This window comes from Labrus bergylta, chromosome 22 (assembly GCF_963930695.1).
Source record: "Labrus bergylta chromosome 22, fLabBer1.1, whole genome shotgun sequence".
In the NCBI taxonomy this organism is placed as follows: domain Eukaryota; kingdom Metazoa; phylum Chordata; class Actinopteri; order Labriformes; family Labridae; genus Labrus; species Labrus bergylta.
The window spans coordinates 9,373,475-9,392,095 of NC_089216.1; the positions used below are offsets into that span (position 1 = coordinate 9,373,475).

General features: G+C 46.2%; 1 protein-coding gene across 14 annotated transcripts in view; it reads left to right on the forward strand.

Annotated features, from left to right (window-relative positions):
• ppargc1a (peroxisome proliferator-activated receptor gamma, coactivator 1 alpha) overlaps nt 1-18,621 on the forward strand; it is a 250,986-nt gene that overhangs the window by 227,571 nt on the left and 4,794 nt on the right. For 2 of the 14 annotated variants that reach the window (XM_065950407.1, XM_065950409.1), the window contains exons 3-11: nt 3,879-4,070; nt 5,012-5,137; nt 6,273-7,596; nt 8,497-8,542; nt 8,769-8,842; nt 12,742-13,912; nt 15,546-15,638; nt 16,632-16,752; nt 18,409-18,533. In XM_065950407.1, coding sequence (XP_065806479.1) covers nt 3,879-4,070; nt 5,012-5,137; nt 6,273-7,596; nt 8,497-8,542; nt 8,769-8,842; nt 12,742-13,912; nt 15,546-15,638; nt 16,632-16,752; nt 18,409-18,533 — 3,272 coding nt within the window. Of the gene's footprint in view, nt 1-3,875; nt 4,071-5,011; nt 5,138-6,272; nt 7,597-8,496; nt 8,543-8,768; nt 8,843-12,741; nt 13,913-15,545; nt 15,639-16,631; nt 16,753-18,408; nt 18,534-18,621 lie in introns of all 14 variants that reach the window. The other 12 variants (XM_065950405.1, XM_065950408.1, XM_065950406.1 and 9 more) reach the window with 8 other exon arrangements.

Genomic DNA, 18,621 nt, shown 5'->3' on the forward strand with positions numbered 1-18,621 from the left:
ATGATTTAAAACGCCGTCAGATAGTTTCATCGCTGCCACACACACCCAGACAGAGACACACAGAGGGACTTAACAGTGTTATGTATGGTTTCATCACTCCGTGTAGGCCATAATCACCCTCTCTCCATCTCAGTAAGCTCATGCTAAATGACCAGACGTCTCTGACGGCTGCCATGATTTGTCTCTCTGCCGTGCATCGTGCCGTACCTTCACCCTACCCGCCTCCCTCCTCCCTCCCTCCCTCCCCGCTCCCATATGTTGTGCCTGTGTGACCGGCCGACGTGTCAGGCCTGACTAACGCCTTAACGGCAAGCCTGACGTTGATTTATTTCCTCTGAAATCTGGGGGCCGGGGGGTAATAACACAGAATGACATTATTTGTTTATCAAATCCGAGGCTGCTTTTCATGGCAGAGTCGAGATGTGACGACTTGATACCAACTTCCCCCCCACACACACACACACACCCCCCCCCCCCCCCCCCCCCCCCCTTCATTTCTGATTGTGCCGTGATTAGAAGGTCTGGCTACTCGCTTAACCTCATGCAAGGGAATGTTTTTGAAATCTGACAGAGCAGAGAGCAGAGAGGGGGAGAAAAAGATTGAGATGAAGCAATGCAATTAAATTGTCAAGGCACAGATTTAACCCCGCCACGCAATTTGGCGCCCAATTTATTAAGAATGTTTTCTGTCTGAACTAACTGGATGCTATTTCTCTATCTGCAGAAAGAGAGAAGTAAGGAGCGAGCAGACAGTGAGCATAAACAGTACTTTAAATACCAGATGACCCATTTAATGGGAGATATTTTATCATCCCACATTCAGAGAGTCTGCCACATGTTCTGCCTCTCATTTGAAGATAACAGCGGCGGCTGTTTAGTCTCTTGAAACTTCATCTTATTCAGTGATCAGGTCTATCATTCCGGCTCTTTCACAACACATTGGATTCCTTTTAACATGTAAATGATGCATTGCCCCGAAAAGTTCATTAAAATTTGATCCCTGGCAAATTTGCTCAGGAGCGTGGAATCCTCAAGAAGCAATTAGCGAATTTAATTTGGCTATTTGCCCCGGCGTGCAGAGTTGGGTGTTTGTTTAAAATAGCACCTTCACCTTCCGTTATCAGCCGTGTGAATAGTATCTCCTGGAACACAATGCCTCGCCGTGGAACTCAATAAAAGAGTTACAGGCAAGGACAAGCTGAAAGACAGTGTGCCTGATAACAAAAGGGCCTCACCTAATAATGAACAACCAGAGTTGGCTTTCTTTTCTCTGACTTGGGGAAAGCTGGGGTGAAGGAGGGGCGAGAGAGGCTCTGCCAGCACTTGCCAGCATGTTTTATGGCTAATTGAAGCATTTGGAATAAAACAGTCACAAAATGGCACCCTTTAGAATTGAAGCAGGGTTAATATATTGTGATCCCACAATTAGCCCAGGATTGTTAAGATCTCTTTAATTCGGTGAGGTCCATTAAGCGGGATGGGCGAGAAAGTGCTCCCACAGAGACAATTTCTCTCCTCTCGCTTTGTTCTTCCTGCCCCCTTTTCCTCTCAGCAGCTGCTGTAGTAATCAATATAAGTGGACATGTCCGTCAGCAGGTTGCCAGGTTATCCAGGCATCACCTCCTTTGGGTGCCATAGCTCCTGAAGTCCACCCACACGGAGATGGGTTTTATTTATACATAAACAAGTGAGTCAGTTGTAGTAGAAGAACTTTGGTGCGGACACTCTGCAAAGTGTGGTCATTAAACTGACATTGAAAAAGCTCGCCCTCGTGGACAGGAGCATTAGATCACGCTCTCTCCAGGGTGGAAATGATCACTGTGCTCTGCTCTTTACCCCAGTTTCTAAAATCCCCACTTGGCCCATGAGTGCCTCCACTAGAGCCGCAGGAGCGTCTGCAGCCTGATCGGCACTGCTCAGAGTTTTACAAGTGTCTCTTTCAGAATAAGAGAGTCCCTTCTGGGTTATCTTCGGGGGATACAGTGCGCCTGTGGGAGCTTGCCAATTGGTTGAGGATTTTTTGAAACAGGATTGAAAATCTTTCCCAAACCATGACATAATTAAGCCTGCACAGCCCTTACACTTTTTTTTATTGCAACTAGTGTCACAGAGTGGCATAATCCGCAATTTCTACGGAATCTACAGGGTTACATTTACTCTAAGGAGGTGAATAGAGCTTCCACATGCACAGCATTGCTTGGATAGTGACTGAGGATGGACCCAGACAGATGGCTGACTCATTAAGGACTCATTTGTGATAATCTAAAATGATCCTACTTTCAATTTCTCATGAAAGGATGCATGTTTGGCCTAAGAAAGGGCTCTGGATTAATACCTACCCGCTTAGCGCTCAGGTAATAACTTGGGAAGCTGGAAAACGGTGAACATTTTAGCAGCACAGGGTTCCAGCACAGTGGATTTGAAGCTCCTTGCAAGTAATTAAACAGCATGCCACCTCATACAGAGCAATTTCCTGCAAGGCGTATGCCTGCCAGTGCAGCATGGCCCCAGTCTACGTTGCGTTATCTCTGTGAAATATGTCTCCTTTATCATTTTTTAATAATGACTGAGTGCTCTTGTTGTTAGGAGAAAATCTACTCAATAACCATCAGATTAACATTTCCTCACTGTTAGCTAGCTATCTGGATGTCCAAGATTAGAAATTAAAATTGGAAGGGTAAGGAATTAAACGGCTGCTTTGATGTTGGTAGACAAACCTTTTCAAAAAGGGCCAGCCATGGTGGGTGGGCATATTTCGTGCTTGTTGGAATTTGAGTCTTCTGAGGCGTATTTCTCTGATATCTGAGAGGTTAATGGTGCCATTGGTGTAATGATGGCATCTTGCCTGGGCGAGAATAAGAATCCTGCCATGTGCATTAAGGGATTTGTTCTTGTTGGGCTAGCCACAGAAAATCCTCGGGTGATGACACTGTTTATCTTTCCACTGTCTTAAAGTCCCGTGGGCTTTAATGGCACTGAACTTACACTTCCTGCTGTCATTTTTCCCAGCACACAAATAAGCTGAATTCCGCTCACTCTTGGTATATATATTTATATTCATGTTTTTGTTTTTCTTATCCATATTTATAGTTATTATTCTGAGTAAATCTCCTGTGATGCTAGTTAGCACTCCCGTTTTCCCCAATACCCATCTCTGTAAATTCAGTCTTTTTACATAATCTCTACTATTAAACAGCCACTTGCAAACAACTCCTCTGCAACATCAAAGACAATCATAGTGGCAAGAAAAAGCTTCATGTCTCATGATATGTTGATGCTAACTTCCCGCCCATTGCAAACATCAGCTGTCAGTATAAATATATCACGTTTATTTAGTTTCGGGGAGTGGTAATTTGCCATATCCGAGGATTGCTCTCAAACATCTTGTGAGCGAGCCAATCATCTCGCAATTCTGTTGGGGAAGAGAGAGTGGAGTCAACTTCTGCTCATTGTTTCCTTTACCCCCCCCCCCAAACTGCTCCATACCACAACACACCCCAACCCGTCCTCGCCTTCCCTAGATACTTGCTACTTGTCAGCCTTGGTAATGGGTTTCTTGGGGGAGATATTATTTTGGTCCAGTAAGCTGCATGCTTAAAATATGAGTGACAGCCTTGACTCACTTGCACAGGGAGAGAATTTTGTTTTTTTTTAAAAGGCTGCCAAAATAGAGCCAGCTCTGCGGCTGTGGAGAAATTGAGAAAAAACTTCCCACTCTATTAACAATGAAAGCTTGCATGCAACCACCCACCTACCTTAACTTTGCTGAAAAAAAAATGAAAAAAAGACATGCAACTTTTTCTGACTAAAATGTCCTATTTTCCCCATCTCTCTATTTTTCTGTTTCCGACTTCCCCCCTGTTCCCCCTCCTAAGAAGATAGATGAAGAAAATGAGGCCAACTTGCTGGCAGTGCTTACAGAGACACTGGACAGCATCCCGGTGGATGAGGACGGATTGCCTTCGTTTGAGGCCCTGGCAGATGGGGACGTGACCAATGCCAGTGACCGAAGCTGTCCCTCCTCCCCCGACGGCTCGCCGCGCACCCCAGAGCCTGAGGAGCCTTCCCTGGTAAGCTCTCCCCTCTTTAGATTCTCCAATCAACACCACTCCGGGGTCATAATGCTATTCCTGAGACAAGTCCTCCGACCTTTACCACACTGTTGCTTTCCTGCCAGTCCGTTGCTAACACTAGCAAATACTCAGTCACAAAAATGGGCACCATAAGTGACCATTTGTCTCTGAGACTTGTGTATTTGGCATATTCACCACAATTTGTTCACAATATGTCGAGTAAAAGCGTGCAGACATACAGATGCAGAGAGGAGGGGAGGAAATGGAATGGATCAATGCGTTCGCTGCTTAGCGCTAATTACATAACAGTGCTATTGTGGCGCCAATTCAATGATACCAACATTGTGTTGGGGCCAACTGCCGTTGACACAGTGCCACAAGCCCCGAAATCAAGCCGGCACATAATGAAAGTACAGAAAAAAAGAAATCCATCTCATTTTGTCTTCTCTCAGTGGGTCCCAACTAATCCCCCTGTGCCCGATTCTTCGTTTTGGCAAAAAGACAGGCCACTTGATGAGAAGTCAGCTTACCTTTGTGCTGTTATTTTTACACATAACCAAGCCATCTGGGTCTTTCTTTGGCTTAAAGGCTTTGACCTAAAATGTTGTGTTCAGTTATAGTCCATTTTATTCCATGCCGGTCCTTTCCAGATGACCTTTAGCCACATGCCCGAGTGTGTTTATTCAATCACAGTGGAGAAGCCTGGCTTTGTGTACATGAAAACACCTGCGCAGGAGGAAAACCTTGCCCTGTCTCATCGTGTTCAGCTGAAGAAACTCCAAAAATGTTGAAACATTACAGCAATTTTTATCTGTTCTAACTGCCGTGTTTTGTGTCTGGCTCCGCAATTTCAAAGCATAGGAAGTCTAATTGAAAGACAATGGCAATTTGCATAACTCACCCTCTCTTCCCCACATTCTGTTTGGGTCCGTTTGCAGCTGAAGAAGCTCCTTCTGGCACCCGCAAACTCCCAGCTCAGCTATAATCAATACACAGGTGGCAAGGCACAGAACCATGCAGCCAGCAGCAACCACCGGATCAGACCACCACCTGCCGTCGTCAAGGTAGGGACACACACACACACACACACACTCCCACACGCACACACACACACACACACACAAAAAACATGCACTTGCATAGCCTTAATGCTGATCCACTCGTGTACACACATTTTTTGTTAGTGTTTGTTTATATTCCTTCTTGTTTCTGGCTCTTTCTCCCTTCCCTCTCACACTTTTCTTGTTTTGGTGGCCGCCTTTAGAAGATGTTAGACTGCTGCTCTAGTCGACTATCCCAGGGGGCCCTCTCGTAATGAAAACAGGCTGATTGCTGTTGGGCTTTCCAGGCGAGGCTTCGGCACCGTTGTCTCATTAGCTCCACCACTTATCCGCCTTGGTATGGTGCCTGTTGAAAAAAAAGAAAGAAAACAGCGACAGGCACTCTTGCGGCGAGATTGATGCCTTGAGACGACAAGATCAAAATATCAGACTTGATGTTCTCATTAGATGGCTCTCCAAAGGATTTTTCCAAAAGGGGTGGGGTTGATTAGGATTAATGTTAGTCTTGTAAGTATCATAGGTTTATGAATGTGTTTGTATTCATGCCACATTGTGACACACTGTAGGTTCCGTGTCATAAACAGCTTGTAATCTTGATTTTTTTTTTTTCCTACTCCTGTTGTGGTAAAAATGTAAAAGAAAATCTACTTACACAGATGATTAAAGTCATCTGTATGTAAATACAACATCTGTATGTGATCAAATAGTGTGCTACAGACACAGATTTTTGTGTTTAGTACATACAATGTTTGCACATGCAGTGTGTCAACCTTCCTCACACAGTCTATTTTCATACTGTGCCTTTGAGTCATCCGTTTCTGGAGCACAGCGAATGAGGACTCCCGGAGGACATGGTGCACATACAGAGTGGCACGCTGGTGCTCGGAGGGGCCACGCAATTAAGATGATGGGCGGACCGCACTCCCTCCATCGCCTCCCAGACTGCTCAGCAACTGCTGTACTCCTGCTGTCTGACACGCTCTTTTAGCCGCTCTCTGGCTCCCTTTCTTTCAGCCTTTATTTATGCACTTAACATTTCTCAAAACTGGATCAGCTGAACTATACTAACAAAAGTGGCCAGAAACTTTTTACATGCGCAACTAAAGTCTCTCTCCCTCTCTGTATCTCGTTTGCACAGATGGAGAGCCCCTGGAATGGCAAAGCAAAAGGGGGCTCCAGCCAACAGAACCGCCCGGTGAGGCGGCCGTGCACTGAGCTGCTGAAATACCTAACAGCCACAGATGACATCCTGCTCCACACCAAAGCCAGCGACGCCAAGAGCACCTGGGGAGGTGCCGGTAGCAGAGAGAAGAGTAGCCTGGGTCTTGGCGCCTCATCCTCTTCCTCGTCGCCATCCTCGTCCTCTACCTCCTCGTTCTCCTCCCTCTCCTCCACCTCTTCCTCCTCCTCCACCACCTGCAAGAAGAAGTCAGCCGTACCATCTCAACAGCAGCAGCAGCAGCCGCAGCAGCAGCAGCAGCCGCAGCAGCATCACCAGCGAGGTGAGAGCCGGGCTGCAGGCGAGTGTAGTGTTGGGGCTGGGAAGTGGCAGCGTTGCTCTCACGATGACGGGGTGGAGGAGTCAGAGGGTGCTTCTATCCCTGTCAGCCACAGAACCTCCACCTGCGGCCATGCCCGCCCCAAACTGGAGCACGGGCCGCCCAGTGAAGAAGGAAGGCCGCCAGGCGATGCGAGCCGCCTGGCCGCCGCTAGGTTTATTAGGTATATGCATTCTTATTCCCTCCCTCCCCGAGAGGTGAGTCACAGCTGTGAGCATTGCCGAGAGGCTGCGGGCGCCACTCAGGCTAGCGAGGGCTTTGGCAGGCATGGCCGTAGTAATAGTAGTAGTGCCCGCCGTGCACCCCGTAGGCACATCACAGTGACTATTAGAAAAAGGGAAGAGAAGCTGGGCCACCCCTTACTTAGCCAGCTGCTCACCTCCAAACAGAGGCCCGCTCAATATCGAGCCCACTTACCCCCACTTAAGATCCCCCCTTTACCCAGCACCCACAGCAAATCAGCAGGTAAGAGGTCTGAGAGCCCTGTCCATGCTGATTTAAAGGTGGAGGAGGAACAGTTTGGAGGGACCCCTGATTGTAGAAACCAGGCAGTTAGTCAAGTTGAACAGCCTGACTTGGGGTCCCTGTTGTCGCCTCTCGCCTTCGACTTAAAGAGCTGGGTTAGCCAGCCTGGCTCAGAACTAGACATGGGCTTTGGACTAGATCTGGGGTGGCTAAACCATGGGGAGGATCTTGACCATGATGATGATGATGATGTTGATGATGATGATGACCATGTCACGGGCAGCCCCGCAGCGGCGCTCTCACTGAGCCCACCAAGCCCACTCTTCCCAGATACTAGAATTGCAGAGCGCGCCCCTGCCCGCATCACACAAGGGCAAGGGCACCCACACATGCAGGCACTGAGCGAGCACCCCGACGACCAGGGCCACCCGTTGTTAGGTAATCATGACTGCATCCCCCCCCCCCACTGGCCTTATCTCTGCTCTCTTTTTCTCCCTCTCCTGCTTTAACCACTTCCCAGTTTGACTTCACAACTAACCCCTATTCTAATCCGAATCTAACAGTCATTCTGAGGGCAAAAACAAACAGCCTGCTAGACAATGCTTTCTCCTAGTCCTGGAGGCGTCTAAAAAACAATCTAAATATAGTGACATTTTGAGAAAAAAAAAGGAGGGGGTGGGAAAGGGGGTGAGCTTTGTCTTGCTATTTTTTACACCTTGTATCTAAAAGTCGACCCTTGAACGATCTTTGGCTGATTGAGCTGAGTGTTGCTGAATTTGTTCTTTTAGACCCTGAGCGCGGGTGCTGCTCTTTTTTAGCGTCGTGCTACTAAAAGCCACGTTTCCACAAGTCGGCCAGAGCCTCGGGCAACTGCACAAGCTTCCTTGACTCTCCTTTCTTCCTTCTTTTTTTTTCCCCCTCCTCTGCTGTTGGTGCATGCGATTGTGACTTTTACTGTCCAGGAAGGCGCTCAACCACTGTCATGTGTCTTGTTTGTGGCATCGTCTCTTTGTGTATTTATTCCATCTCAATCTATTTGGTTGTCTTGAGCGGGGTGTGTTTGTCTAGACACTTGTGAAACACACACCATCACTCCATCCTGCCTCACAGAGTTAACAGTCTATCCATAGACAGTATATTGTTAAAACAGGGTCAAACTAAAATATGCTTTGTGCAATAGTGTCAATAGAAAGACTTAGTGACGGGCGTTTTTTGTAGTAATAATTGCATTCAATGAGCCAATTTGAGGTTAATTGTTGCAGAATGTGGGCCTGTTCTCTTCTGCCATGAGTGTTATACCTAGATCAATAATTACCCATGCTCCTTTGTGTTCTGCAGCCAAACCAACCACCTTGCCACTTCCTTTGACCCCAGAGTCTCCAAAGTAAGTGTGAGAAGTTTTTCCACATTATTCCAGGCAGACAGCAGCAACAAAACTACAGAACAAAAAAAAAAAAACAGACACAAGTTAGAGAGAACTATATAGATTTAGAATCCAAGTTGAGGCATTTTTTTTGTGACTCATTTCCATTTCTAAAATCACAAAAGCTTCGTTAGCCTTTGTTTTCACCTGAGTAGTAAAATGTTGCACCCTTCTTTTTGTCTTCCAGTGACCACAAGGGATCACCGTTTGAGAACAAAACCATTGAACGCACATTAAGTGTGGAGATTGCTGGAACCCCAGGTGAGCCAACCTCTCTGATTATTTGAAACATGTAATGCTAACCTGTGAATATTCTCACCTGCTTATCGGAGCTAATAATGGGTTAACTGGTTCCACCATCTTGGTAGTTCCATCACAGTTCAGAGTTCGGTGAAGGCATTGGAGAACTCTTTTATGTGCCTGAGTATTGATTAGGCTTTCCAATCTCTTCAGGGTTTATTAGCAAACCCCTCCCCTCCCTACCACACCGACCACAGTTAATATGCATTTCCTCTACCTCTATCAGATCCTAATGTTCTCTGACTGACAGCTTACTTAGCCTACATATGATAGGAACATTTAAATCAAGGTGTTAGTGCTTCAGTTGCTTTCCACAGTGTTATTCCGTTTTGCCTGTACGATCTTTGCTGCTTATCGACAGTATCTTTTTATGTTATTGAGTTCAAATTAAAGATTCTGTGAGGAAGTGTCATTTTGTGTCACATTTGGCTCCCCCTGTGGACAAAGCAGTAACTCTTATCCCTTTGCTAACAACCAAAAACACTGCTACTCTCTTTGAGCAGTCAAACATATCAGTCACTGTGAATCTTTACCATCGTAAACAAAGTATGGAGCGTTTGATTGACTCCTACCCGGTGGCAGGAGTTTGGGACATTTAAAATAAGTATATAGAAATAATCAGTCTTTATCGTTATGGTCTGGTTTGGTTTTTCAGCTCATATGGGGGAATCACTATTAATGTCAGTCTGTTTAACAACCATTTATAAATTCCTTACGGGAGCTTTAACTGCATCAGAACAAAACGTTAAGAAAAGGTGACAATAAGGCCAAATTTGAGGGTCATATATCCATTTTTGAAGTCTTACTACGATTACATTTTTTCAAATTATAAGAATTATATGGCTGCCCTTTAGCCCCTTAAATTGTGTGATGTGGCACCTGGCCCCTTCCAGTACTCATTTACCAGCAGGAGAAACAGTCCTCGTACATACCTCATGTCTCTTTAGGGATATGGAAATCTGAAGCACATCAAACCCCAAGAGGGTCTCCCTGTTTCCCTCTGACCTTGGTCGAAGTGCCGTTTAACCCTTTTGTGTAGATAAGCTTTCCAGGGTCAAAGGGGATGCCTGTTGAGACCAAGCACAGTGAAAGAGCTGCGCCGCTTAAGCTCTGGGGCAATCAAGCGAGGTTAATATTTCTTCCTGTTTTACTGCACGTGGGTGAGCCTTTTGACCTGAGGCCAAATCTAAGCGTCCGTTCCATTCAACAGACCTTGTCAAAGAAAGCCTTTCATGTGACTTCACAAATTTTGGATTGAATATTAGCAGAAAAAGTCATTAGTCCAGGAAGCTCTGGGTCACTGAGCCCCTTTTACTTCTTAGGGATTAGCTTTTTGAGTCTCGTGCTGTAAGAGACTGATGGAAATGGACCCCTTTAAGCGGGGTTGAGAGCTATTAGGTCCTGAGTTACATGTCCTTTGCAGATTTTGAGTAACATTCCACTACAATGGAGATTATCACGGTGTTACTGATAACCAGATGGAAGTTACCCAGGAGGGCAGGTCCACCCACCGCCTTAGAGGAAACTCACTAATGGAACTTTCCATGAAATGTGGTCAGCAACATTATTTATGGCTTTATGATGGGTTGTAGTAGTAGTAGTGGTTACTGTTTGATAGAAAGATTTATCAGTTGGATACGAACCTGTACATTTTGTTCTCTGCCAATTCATTATTTAGTACTTAAAGCTCCTATCAGCAGTACTTAGCTGGCTATGAAACAATCCTAAATGAATACTGATGCCTCCTTATGAGCAACAAAAGCAAAGAAGACTACCCCAGCAAGACTGACTGTTTCTATATTGTTATTTTAATGCCTTAAACAACTGCTGTCAGATGGAGTTAACAACAGATTGTTGCAGAAAAAAAATACATTTTTTAAAAATGTTTTCCATGGCAAAGATTCTTGATAGTGATACATTGACTGTTAAAAGAGAGTATGATGCTGTAAGGGACAAAGTCTTTCGTTCGTTTCGTCCAGAATAGTCGCCAAAATCCAAAGTTCCTCACAGGAGCTTTAAAGAAGGCTTTCTTCCATCACTGTTGGCTGCATGTTTCCTTGACACCTCTCATAAAGGTTCAGTAGAGGCAACAACAAGCAGTGAGCTCTCCTGGGATCGGCCTAATCTTTGCCAAGCTAATAGATTTACCCTGTGCTGCCGTGTTGTCTTTAATTACTGTATCTCATGACACTGGGGTGGTCTGTGTGTAGATATTTGCATGGCTTAACGCCGGATCAACTCTTTAAGCTCTGAGTGGTTATTAACTGGTTGCAATTTGCATCTGGACCAGAAAAAAAAGATTGCAAAACCCTTTTTTTTTTTTTTTGCTGTCTTACTGACTTTCTCTCTATTGGCTTCATGATTGGTTTTAACCAGTGGATCATCCATCACCAGCACGTTTGACTGAGAGGCACATATTTATCCAATTCTGATTTATTTCAACCCCATCGCTAATGGCGCCTAGTTTATGACCCCACGTCGCACATTGTTTTGGACAGATGGCACTTCATGGTGAAACAGAAGTTCCTCAGGCTATGTGTAGCACACCCTCTTTTTCTCTCCTTTCTGCTGCTCATACAGTAAATGTCTATATCTCTCTGAGAGCTGAGAGAAGGAAGAAAGAGGGTATGAAAAAAAAAAAGAGGGAGTAGAGGCTCCTTACAGACACATCCCCTTAATAAGTAGGATGCTAAGCCGTTGGATCAGGCATTCCAAACACAGCGAGCGGTTTCAGAAACTTGCATATTTATGTATCAGGCTGTCTTCCCTTTGCACACTCTAACACTGGATTTGATACTAATAGCTGTCATTTGGTGCAATTCACCAGCGAGGGAAGAATGATGTGCATTATAAGAAAGGCAAAGAAGAGGGGAGAGCGTAGGTGTTTCAAAGTGTCGGAGTTTGACTCCAGTGAGAGACTGTTAGCGACGAGTGTGCGTGTGCGTGCGAGCGTGTGTGTGTGTGGGCACATTTGTTCTGCGCGAGACAGAAACAGGATATGATACCAAGAGAGGAAAAGGGAGAAGTGGAGATTGATTCGGGGAACAGGAAGAGAAGGAAAGGGGAGAATACATGACTAAAGGAGAGGAGGAAAGACAGAATGAGAGTAATGGCGGCTGCTGTTTGTGTGAGTGCATTAACAATGCTATAAAGTGGGCTCATCTCAGGACTTCCCATATAACTGCCATCTGTCTGGTTGTAAATCTGTAGGAGGTTGGGGGGGGGGGGGGGGGGGGGCTCATGCAGTAGGGACATGCCATCTGAGAAGAATGACAACCCATTCGACAGTTTTCCTGTGCTGCCATGAAAAAGCAGACGTTTCAGCATGGTAACATTCTCCGACGGAGGCGGATTTGTACTTCAAGAGAAGCAACATTGTTTCGCAAAAAAATGTCTTTGGTTTTATTCAGATGAATTGGCTGCCGTCCAGAGTGGACACTCACGTGAAGCGGGCAGAGTTATGATACTTGTTCTTTCATTTTTTTTCCATCGGATGCATTAGGTTCGTCCTCTGCAGGGTTTTTTTTTTTTCATGGAAAGGGATCTTTCCAAGGTCAGAGAGGAAGGAGACGGCAAGTCATCCGTATTACAGCGCCATCATATTAAGTTACACCAAGCATTACATTAATCTGTCAAGATTGCAATAAAATAGAGATCAGGATTAGGCCGAGGGAAAGTGAATATTTTAATCAAGCATGTATCTGTGTCCACTGTCCATAAACTGACCTGTGAGTTTATAGGTAAGTAAGGGGGGGGGGGGGGGGGGGTTGGGGGGGATGGGGTATTTGGAGGGATTTGCATTGTGACTCCATTTAAATTTTATTGACACCACCCTTCTCTCTTTGTGCCTCCCTCTGCAGGTCTGACACCACCTACCACGCCCCCACACAAAGCCAGTCAAGAGAATCTTTTCAAAGCATCGCTCAAAACCAAGTTGTCTTCATGTTCCTCCTCGGCCTTGGTGTGCAAAAGAGCAAGGCTGAGCGAGTCGGGCCCCGGCGCTCTGGCCCCGGCCCCAGGTGCCTCAGGCGGGGGCCCCACAAGAAAGGGCCCCGAACAGACTGAGCTTTATGCCCAGCTGAGCAAAGCGTCCCCCGCCCTCCCTTACACCCAGCACACAGCGGGGTGTGGCCTCGAGGAGCATCGTGGCGCTGGCAACAATAAGCGGGCAGTGCCGCGCGGTTACAGTGACCATGACTATTGCCAGGCGTTGGCTGGCGCTAAGAAGGACGGCAGCACAGCCACTGTTACCATGACGACAGCAGCAGAAATAACCACCGCTGCTCCTTTGCCTTTTGCTGGCAAAGCAGAGGACAGGCATGTCGAATGTAAGGACTCAGCCATGCCAGCGTCCTCCTTATCATCCTCATCTTCATCTTCTCCATTATCAGCTCCATGTGGTCCTCTGGATAAGCAGAAGAACTTCACCTCTGTGGGTGATAAAGAAGCAGTCCAGGTCCATGAAGACACCACAGATGGGGACCAACTACACCTCTCTGCCATCAGCCGGAAGCTTCTGTGCGATCAGGAAATCAGAGCAGAACTCAATAAGCACTTTGGACCCCCCTTAAAAGCCCTTTACAGCCCGGGTAGCAAGGAGAGAGAACCAGGTAGCAAACCCAATAAAGCTGCGGTCAATCAGCCCCCCAAGGCGGGAGAGGATGGCTACTACTCCCAAAGGCTGCCTGGCTCCACCTACCTGCACCCGGGATTCCTCCCCTTACAAGAAGAGCTCGAGCTCGGCGAGGGCCGTGAGAGTCGCTTCCTATATCCATGGGAGGGCACTCCACTGGACCTACTCTTTGACTGCCCCCCATGCTCTCCCTCCTGCTCCCCACCATCCAGCTGCTCCCCCTCACGAGGCTCCGTCTCCCCTCCGTCCTCCCTACTCCTCTCGCCGGGCAGGCCTTTCTCCTGGACAGGCAGCGGCTCACGCTCCCGTTCCCGTTCCCACTCCGGCTCTCGCAGCTCCTCCTCGCACCACCGGAGGCGATCCCTCTCCAGCTCACCCGACAGACACCCCTCCTCCTGGTAAGCTATATCTCAAACCCTTTTGGCTGCTCCCTGGCTGCTTGCCACCCATGCAGTTCAAACAGGTCTTGGAGCTGGCAGCGGATCTATCTTAGGAGTGTAAAACAGTTCTGATCAGTCGTCAGAGCTGGAGTCAGACAGGAAAGACCCTGTAGATTCATGGCTGGCATGCCATGGCTTCTTGCCCTCCTGCTAGTCTTTTCTTTGCACTGACTAAATGCAGACTTTGGCAAGTCCAACAAAGAAATGAACCTTTCTGCATTCACTATAGAAATTCTGCCTATTAAACCAGGTGGCAACAGATAATGAGGAAAGCGTTGGGTCTAATGTTGCCCTCTTAACAACACAGAAAAAGAGAAACCCCCAGAACATGAAACGTGCTAGAAGCAGTTGACGTTTGAACAGTATGAGTTTTAATCTCCAGGCAGGACTTTTATTTGAGTATCTTCCTAACAGCCCCCCCCCCCCTTCTCACTTGCTCCTGTTTTCTTTTTGATGCCGAGGCTATTGTTTTAAGCAGGCAGCTGTTGTTTTTACTGAGTGGCAAACCCTCCTCCTTTACATCCCAAGAGATGAAAGTCGAATCCAGGCTGTGGGAGTGTAGACTTGAAACCCCCCTCAAAAGAGACTCCTATCATCATCATAGCTCTGTGTGAGAACTACATTTCCCATGCTTCCCTTTGATCAGAGCTGAGGGGTTTTCAGTTGTTGTTCTTTCTTCAGCAGAAGAACAGAAGTGAATTGTGGTCTGTGAGGAAGATGTGAGTGAATTCAGTTTGTCAGTTGTGGTTCATTGAGTGTACGACTCCTCTGCACTGACTCACTTTGTTTGCTTGATTACTTAAAGGTCAGTTTACTCTGCACAGCCAATAGAATCACTCTATTCCGTTCCACACCGACTTGCTCACAAATTATACAATAATAGTCTCAAGGTACTCTCTCAGAATCTGACACTGACAGGCTTTCTGAAAATACTCGGCTGGGATCTGAGTTTTTCCAAAACAATAGAACAAGAAGCTTGAAAAGATAAATAGAATTTCAGCAGAATAACTCTCAAAATCCCTCCTCTGCGTTTCAAGTTTCACAGCGTAAGATCCTCCATCTTTGCAAAACTGGCGGTGCTTTGCTTATGTGAGCTTCCCAAAACCTCTCCCCCCTCCATTATTCAGGTCTTCCTTCTTCAGCAACACTTCAATAATTAAGTATCAGAAGCTTGAGGAGAGCAGGGGTACAAGCTCCACAGTCAGGCCACCGGGGCCCACAGTATTGACCATTTCCTTCATACAACATAGATAGCAGGTGTGGGTTTTTTGCTTGCTCAGGTGTGGAGGAGAGTTCTGAGGAAAAATCATGCTCACTCTCCTTTTCCAGGGGTTAGGTTGGGACAAAGTAAGGAGGAAAATGAGGGCTTTCATGTGGAATTAACCCAGTTTTTGTACACCTGAATGGGGCTTGGAAGTATTAAAGAAGGTAATAACGTTCTGGAGAAATTAATCAAGTCTTCAGAAATTTGCATTATATGATATGAGTAGATGTAAGTGTGAGATCAGCAGCAGTTTCTTACAAATGCCCTGTGTAAAATAAGAAATAAAACAGATTCTGATTTTAAAAAGTATGTTTTTTTTCCACATAGGTCCCGTCACAACACAGATTTGAGCACTATTCGTTCCAGGACTCAGAAGAACCCCAACCCTCAGTCTCGATCTCCTCTCAGCCGCAGGCCAAGGTGAGTATCTTAGTTCAGATCAACTTGGTTATACTTGTTTGGAAGGAGTTTCAGAACTACAATTATTGCCAAACCATCTATTGAAAACCTTTTAAACAAAAAAAAAAAAAAAGCGAAGTTGCAAAAGACAAAACACATCATGAGTAACTTTTTTCCTGTCACCACTCACAAAAAGTCAAATATCCCCTGGTTTAGTTTCCTGTCAAGCAGAAGCTCTCTCACAGTCTGCACCATTCACGCTGGAGGCCTCATGACAAAACATTCAGGACAAATGTGTTTAATTGATCATGTTCTATTTGACTTGTGTCGAAAGAATCCCAAACCGCACACAAGCACACTCATACTTCACTTCAGAGTCGACGCTCCCAGCTGTAAAATGGCGTTTATTAAACTAAGCGCCTCTGTAGTTTTTTTCATGAGCTTCTGCAAAGTCAAGGAAGAGAGACGGAGAGAGAGAGAGAGAGAGAGAAAGAGAGACTGACACCATCCCAGCGCTCTGAGCTGATTTGGCACCCACAGGCCTAATGACACACGACAAGCCTAAGAGTGGCTCATCAGTTGAAAACTTAACGGACACGTCTTGTGCCAGTCTGGGGTGGTGGTGGTGGTGGTGGTGGTGGTGGTGGTGTGGGGGAGAGAAGTTGCACTTTCCCTCTTGATGAAGCCTTAAGTAAGCAGAAAGTAATGACATGTGAAGTTGTGCTGACAGTTGCAGCTGCCCGGCTCCCCGACCGCGCTGCTCACCGTCTCTCCCGCGGGCCTTTTCCTGCGGGCGCGGTAATCATCGCAATGGCGGAGAGACATCTTATTAACATGTCCGTTTCCCCTCTTCCTTTTCAACACCTTTTCCTTACCGTCAGTGGGGGAGAAATGGTGGGCTACTCCTCGGTGGATACTGGCAGTAGTTCTTCTGTAGGAGGGTGAATTTTAGAGGGCGATGTAGGACAGTGATGTCACACCTCTCTCTCTTTTTTTTTTTCTTCTTCTCCCTAGGTATGACAGCTATGAGGAATACCAGCATGAGAAGCTGAAGAGGGAGGAGTACCGGCGGGACTACGAGAAGCGGGAGTTTGAACGGGCCGAGCAGCGAGAGAAGCAAAAGCAAAAAGCAATAGTGAGTCAGCCCACCTCATTTCTAAGCTTGACTTTCCTGCTGAGCTGCTAAAAAAAAAAAAATATGCAATCACTGTTAGGAAATTCTGCAAACACAAACACACTTACATGAGACAGCCGTCAGCCCCGATGCAATGTGCCACAGCCGCTCTATACATACAAAGTGAGTTCCTGAATGATTCAGGCGACAGGCCCTTCCTCTTTATCTCCGGGTTGTGTATTTTTAACATCTCTGTGGTCTGGAAACACTGTCCACTCTTATTAATCACACCACAGGGGCAAAATGTTAAAATAGTCTAAAACAGAAACGAGTGCCTTTCAAAATCCAGCCACATTTCTCTCATAAATCTGCTTTGCACGTCTTGGTGTGAAATCATTCCGTTTTCCTGCAGCTACCACCACCACCCGTTGATAAAGCACACATTAAATGATGCAGGACGGCAAACCTGGCTTGGCATGCATGCATATTCAGAGATGGAAAAGACAAACAATTATGAGCAGCGGAGCTCAAGCTGTCAAACAAGGTTTGGGAGGCCGTGCATGTGAAGGCATCTCCTGTCTGTTAGTCTGTCTGTCTCACACACACACACACACACACACACAGGCAGCCCTTAGGGGGCCATCAACCAAAGGCAGCTTATTTATCAGTTGTCAGCATCTAAACCCCTAATTCAGCAAGTCCGTTTCTTTTTTTTTGTTCAAACTATATGTAAGCACTAAAGAGTGGAAAAGGCATCAAAACAGCCATCTGTAGTTAATATGTATTTCTACTGCTGCTTCACAGAAGACTCACTGAGCAAAGGTGAACTTTGAGTTGAGCACAAGGCCACTGATTTACACACGTGTTCCTAGTACCCTCAAGACAGCTTTTAAAACTTCAACAAGCCTCAGCGGATCTGCTTTTTGTAATGGCAAGTAAATGAATGAATAAATAAATAATACTGGTGGAACACTATAGCCCCAGGCTCATGCTATATTATATGATTAGCAGATGCAATTAAACTACTCAAAAGCTGTAATTGCAGCCCGGTGCGGCGTGTTCCTAAATTATTCCACTATGACCCCCAACGTCCTCTGAGGTTTAAGGAAATTCATGTTTTCTGCCCCGTGGCTCTAAATGCTCCCCGTCTCTTGGAAATGAATATCCATGTCATATTAACAGACTTCTTATTTAGCAGCCATGCCTGTGCGTTGCACGAGTAGGAGAAAAAGAAAAAGGCTTTTTTTTGATGTACGGCTGAGTCACTCCAGCGCTTTATTTTTAGACTTCACAAAAAGGAGAAGCAAACTTAAGACATGGCATCATTTGATAAAAATCACTTGATGAGTTGCAGCGAGAAAAAAAAGAAAAAAAAAGAAAAAAAGAAAAAGGAATTGTGGTGCCAAGGCAGACTGAGGGGCCCTCTATCTGCAATTCTATCAGATAACAAGCTGAACCAATCACGGAGGAACACAGACGCACACAAAGTGTAGAGGGACAAAGAAGAAAAAAAGAGGGGGGGGGGGGGGGATTGGGGGTGGCGTGGCTAGAGTCAGCTGTAGTATCCACAGGAGTGATCAAGACCAATTCATTAAGGCTGGGTGAAGAAAGGGAGAGGAAACAGGAAAAGAACGGCTCCCCCTTTTTAATCTCCGTCTGTCTTTCCTCTTTAACGAGCAGGAGGAGAGACGGGTGGTGTACGTGGGGCGACTGAGGTCCGACTGCACCCGGACAGAGTTGAAGCGTCGCTTTGAAGTCTTTGGCGAGATTGAAGAATGTGCAGTGAACTTGAGGGACGATGGGTAAGGCCCCAGGACAAACTTCTGTTCTTTTCTTGTGTGTGAGTGTGTGCGTCTATATGTAAGTCTGGATGTAGGGCAGAGGGATAGG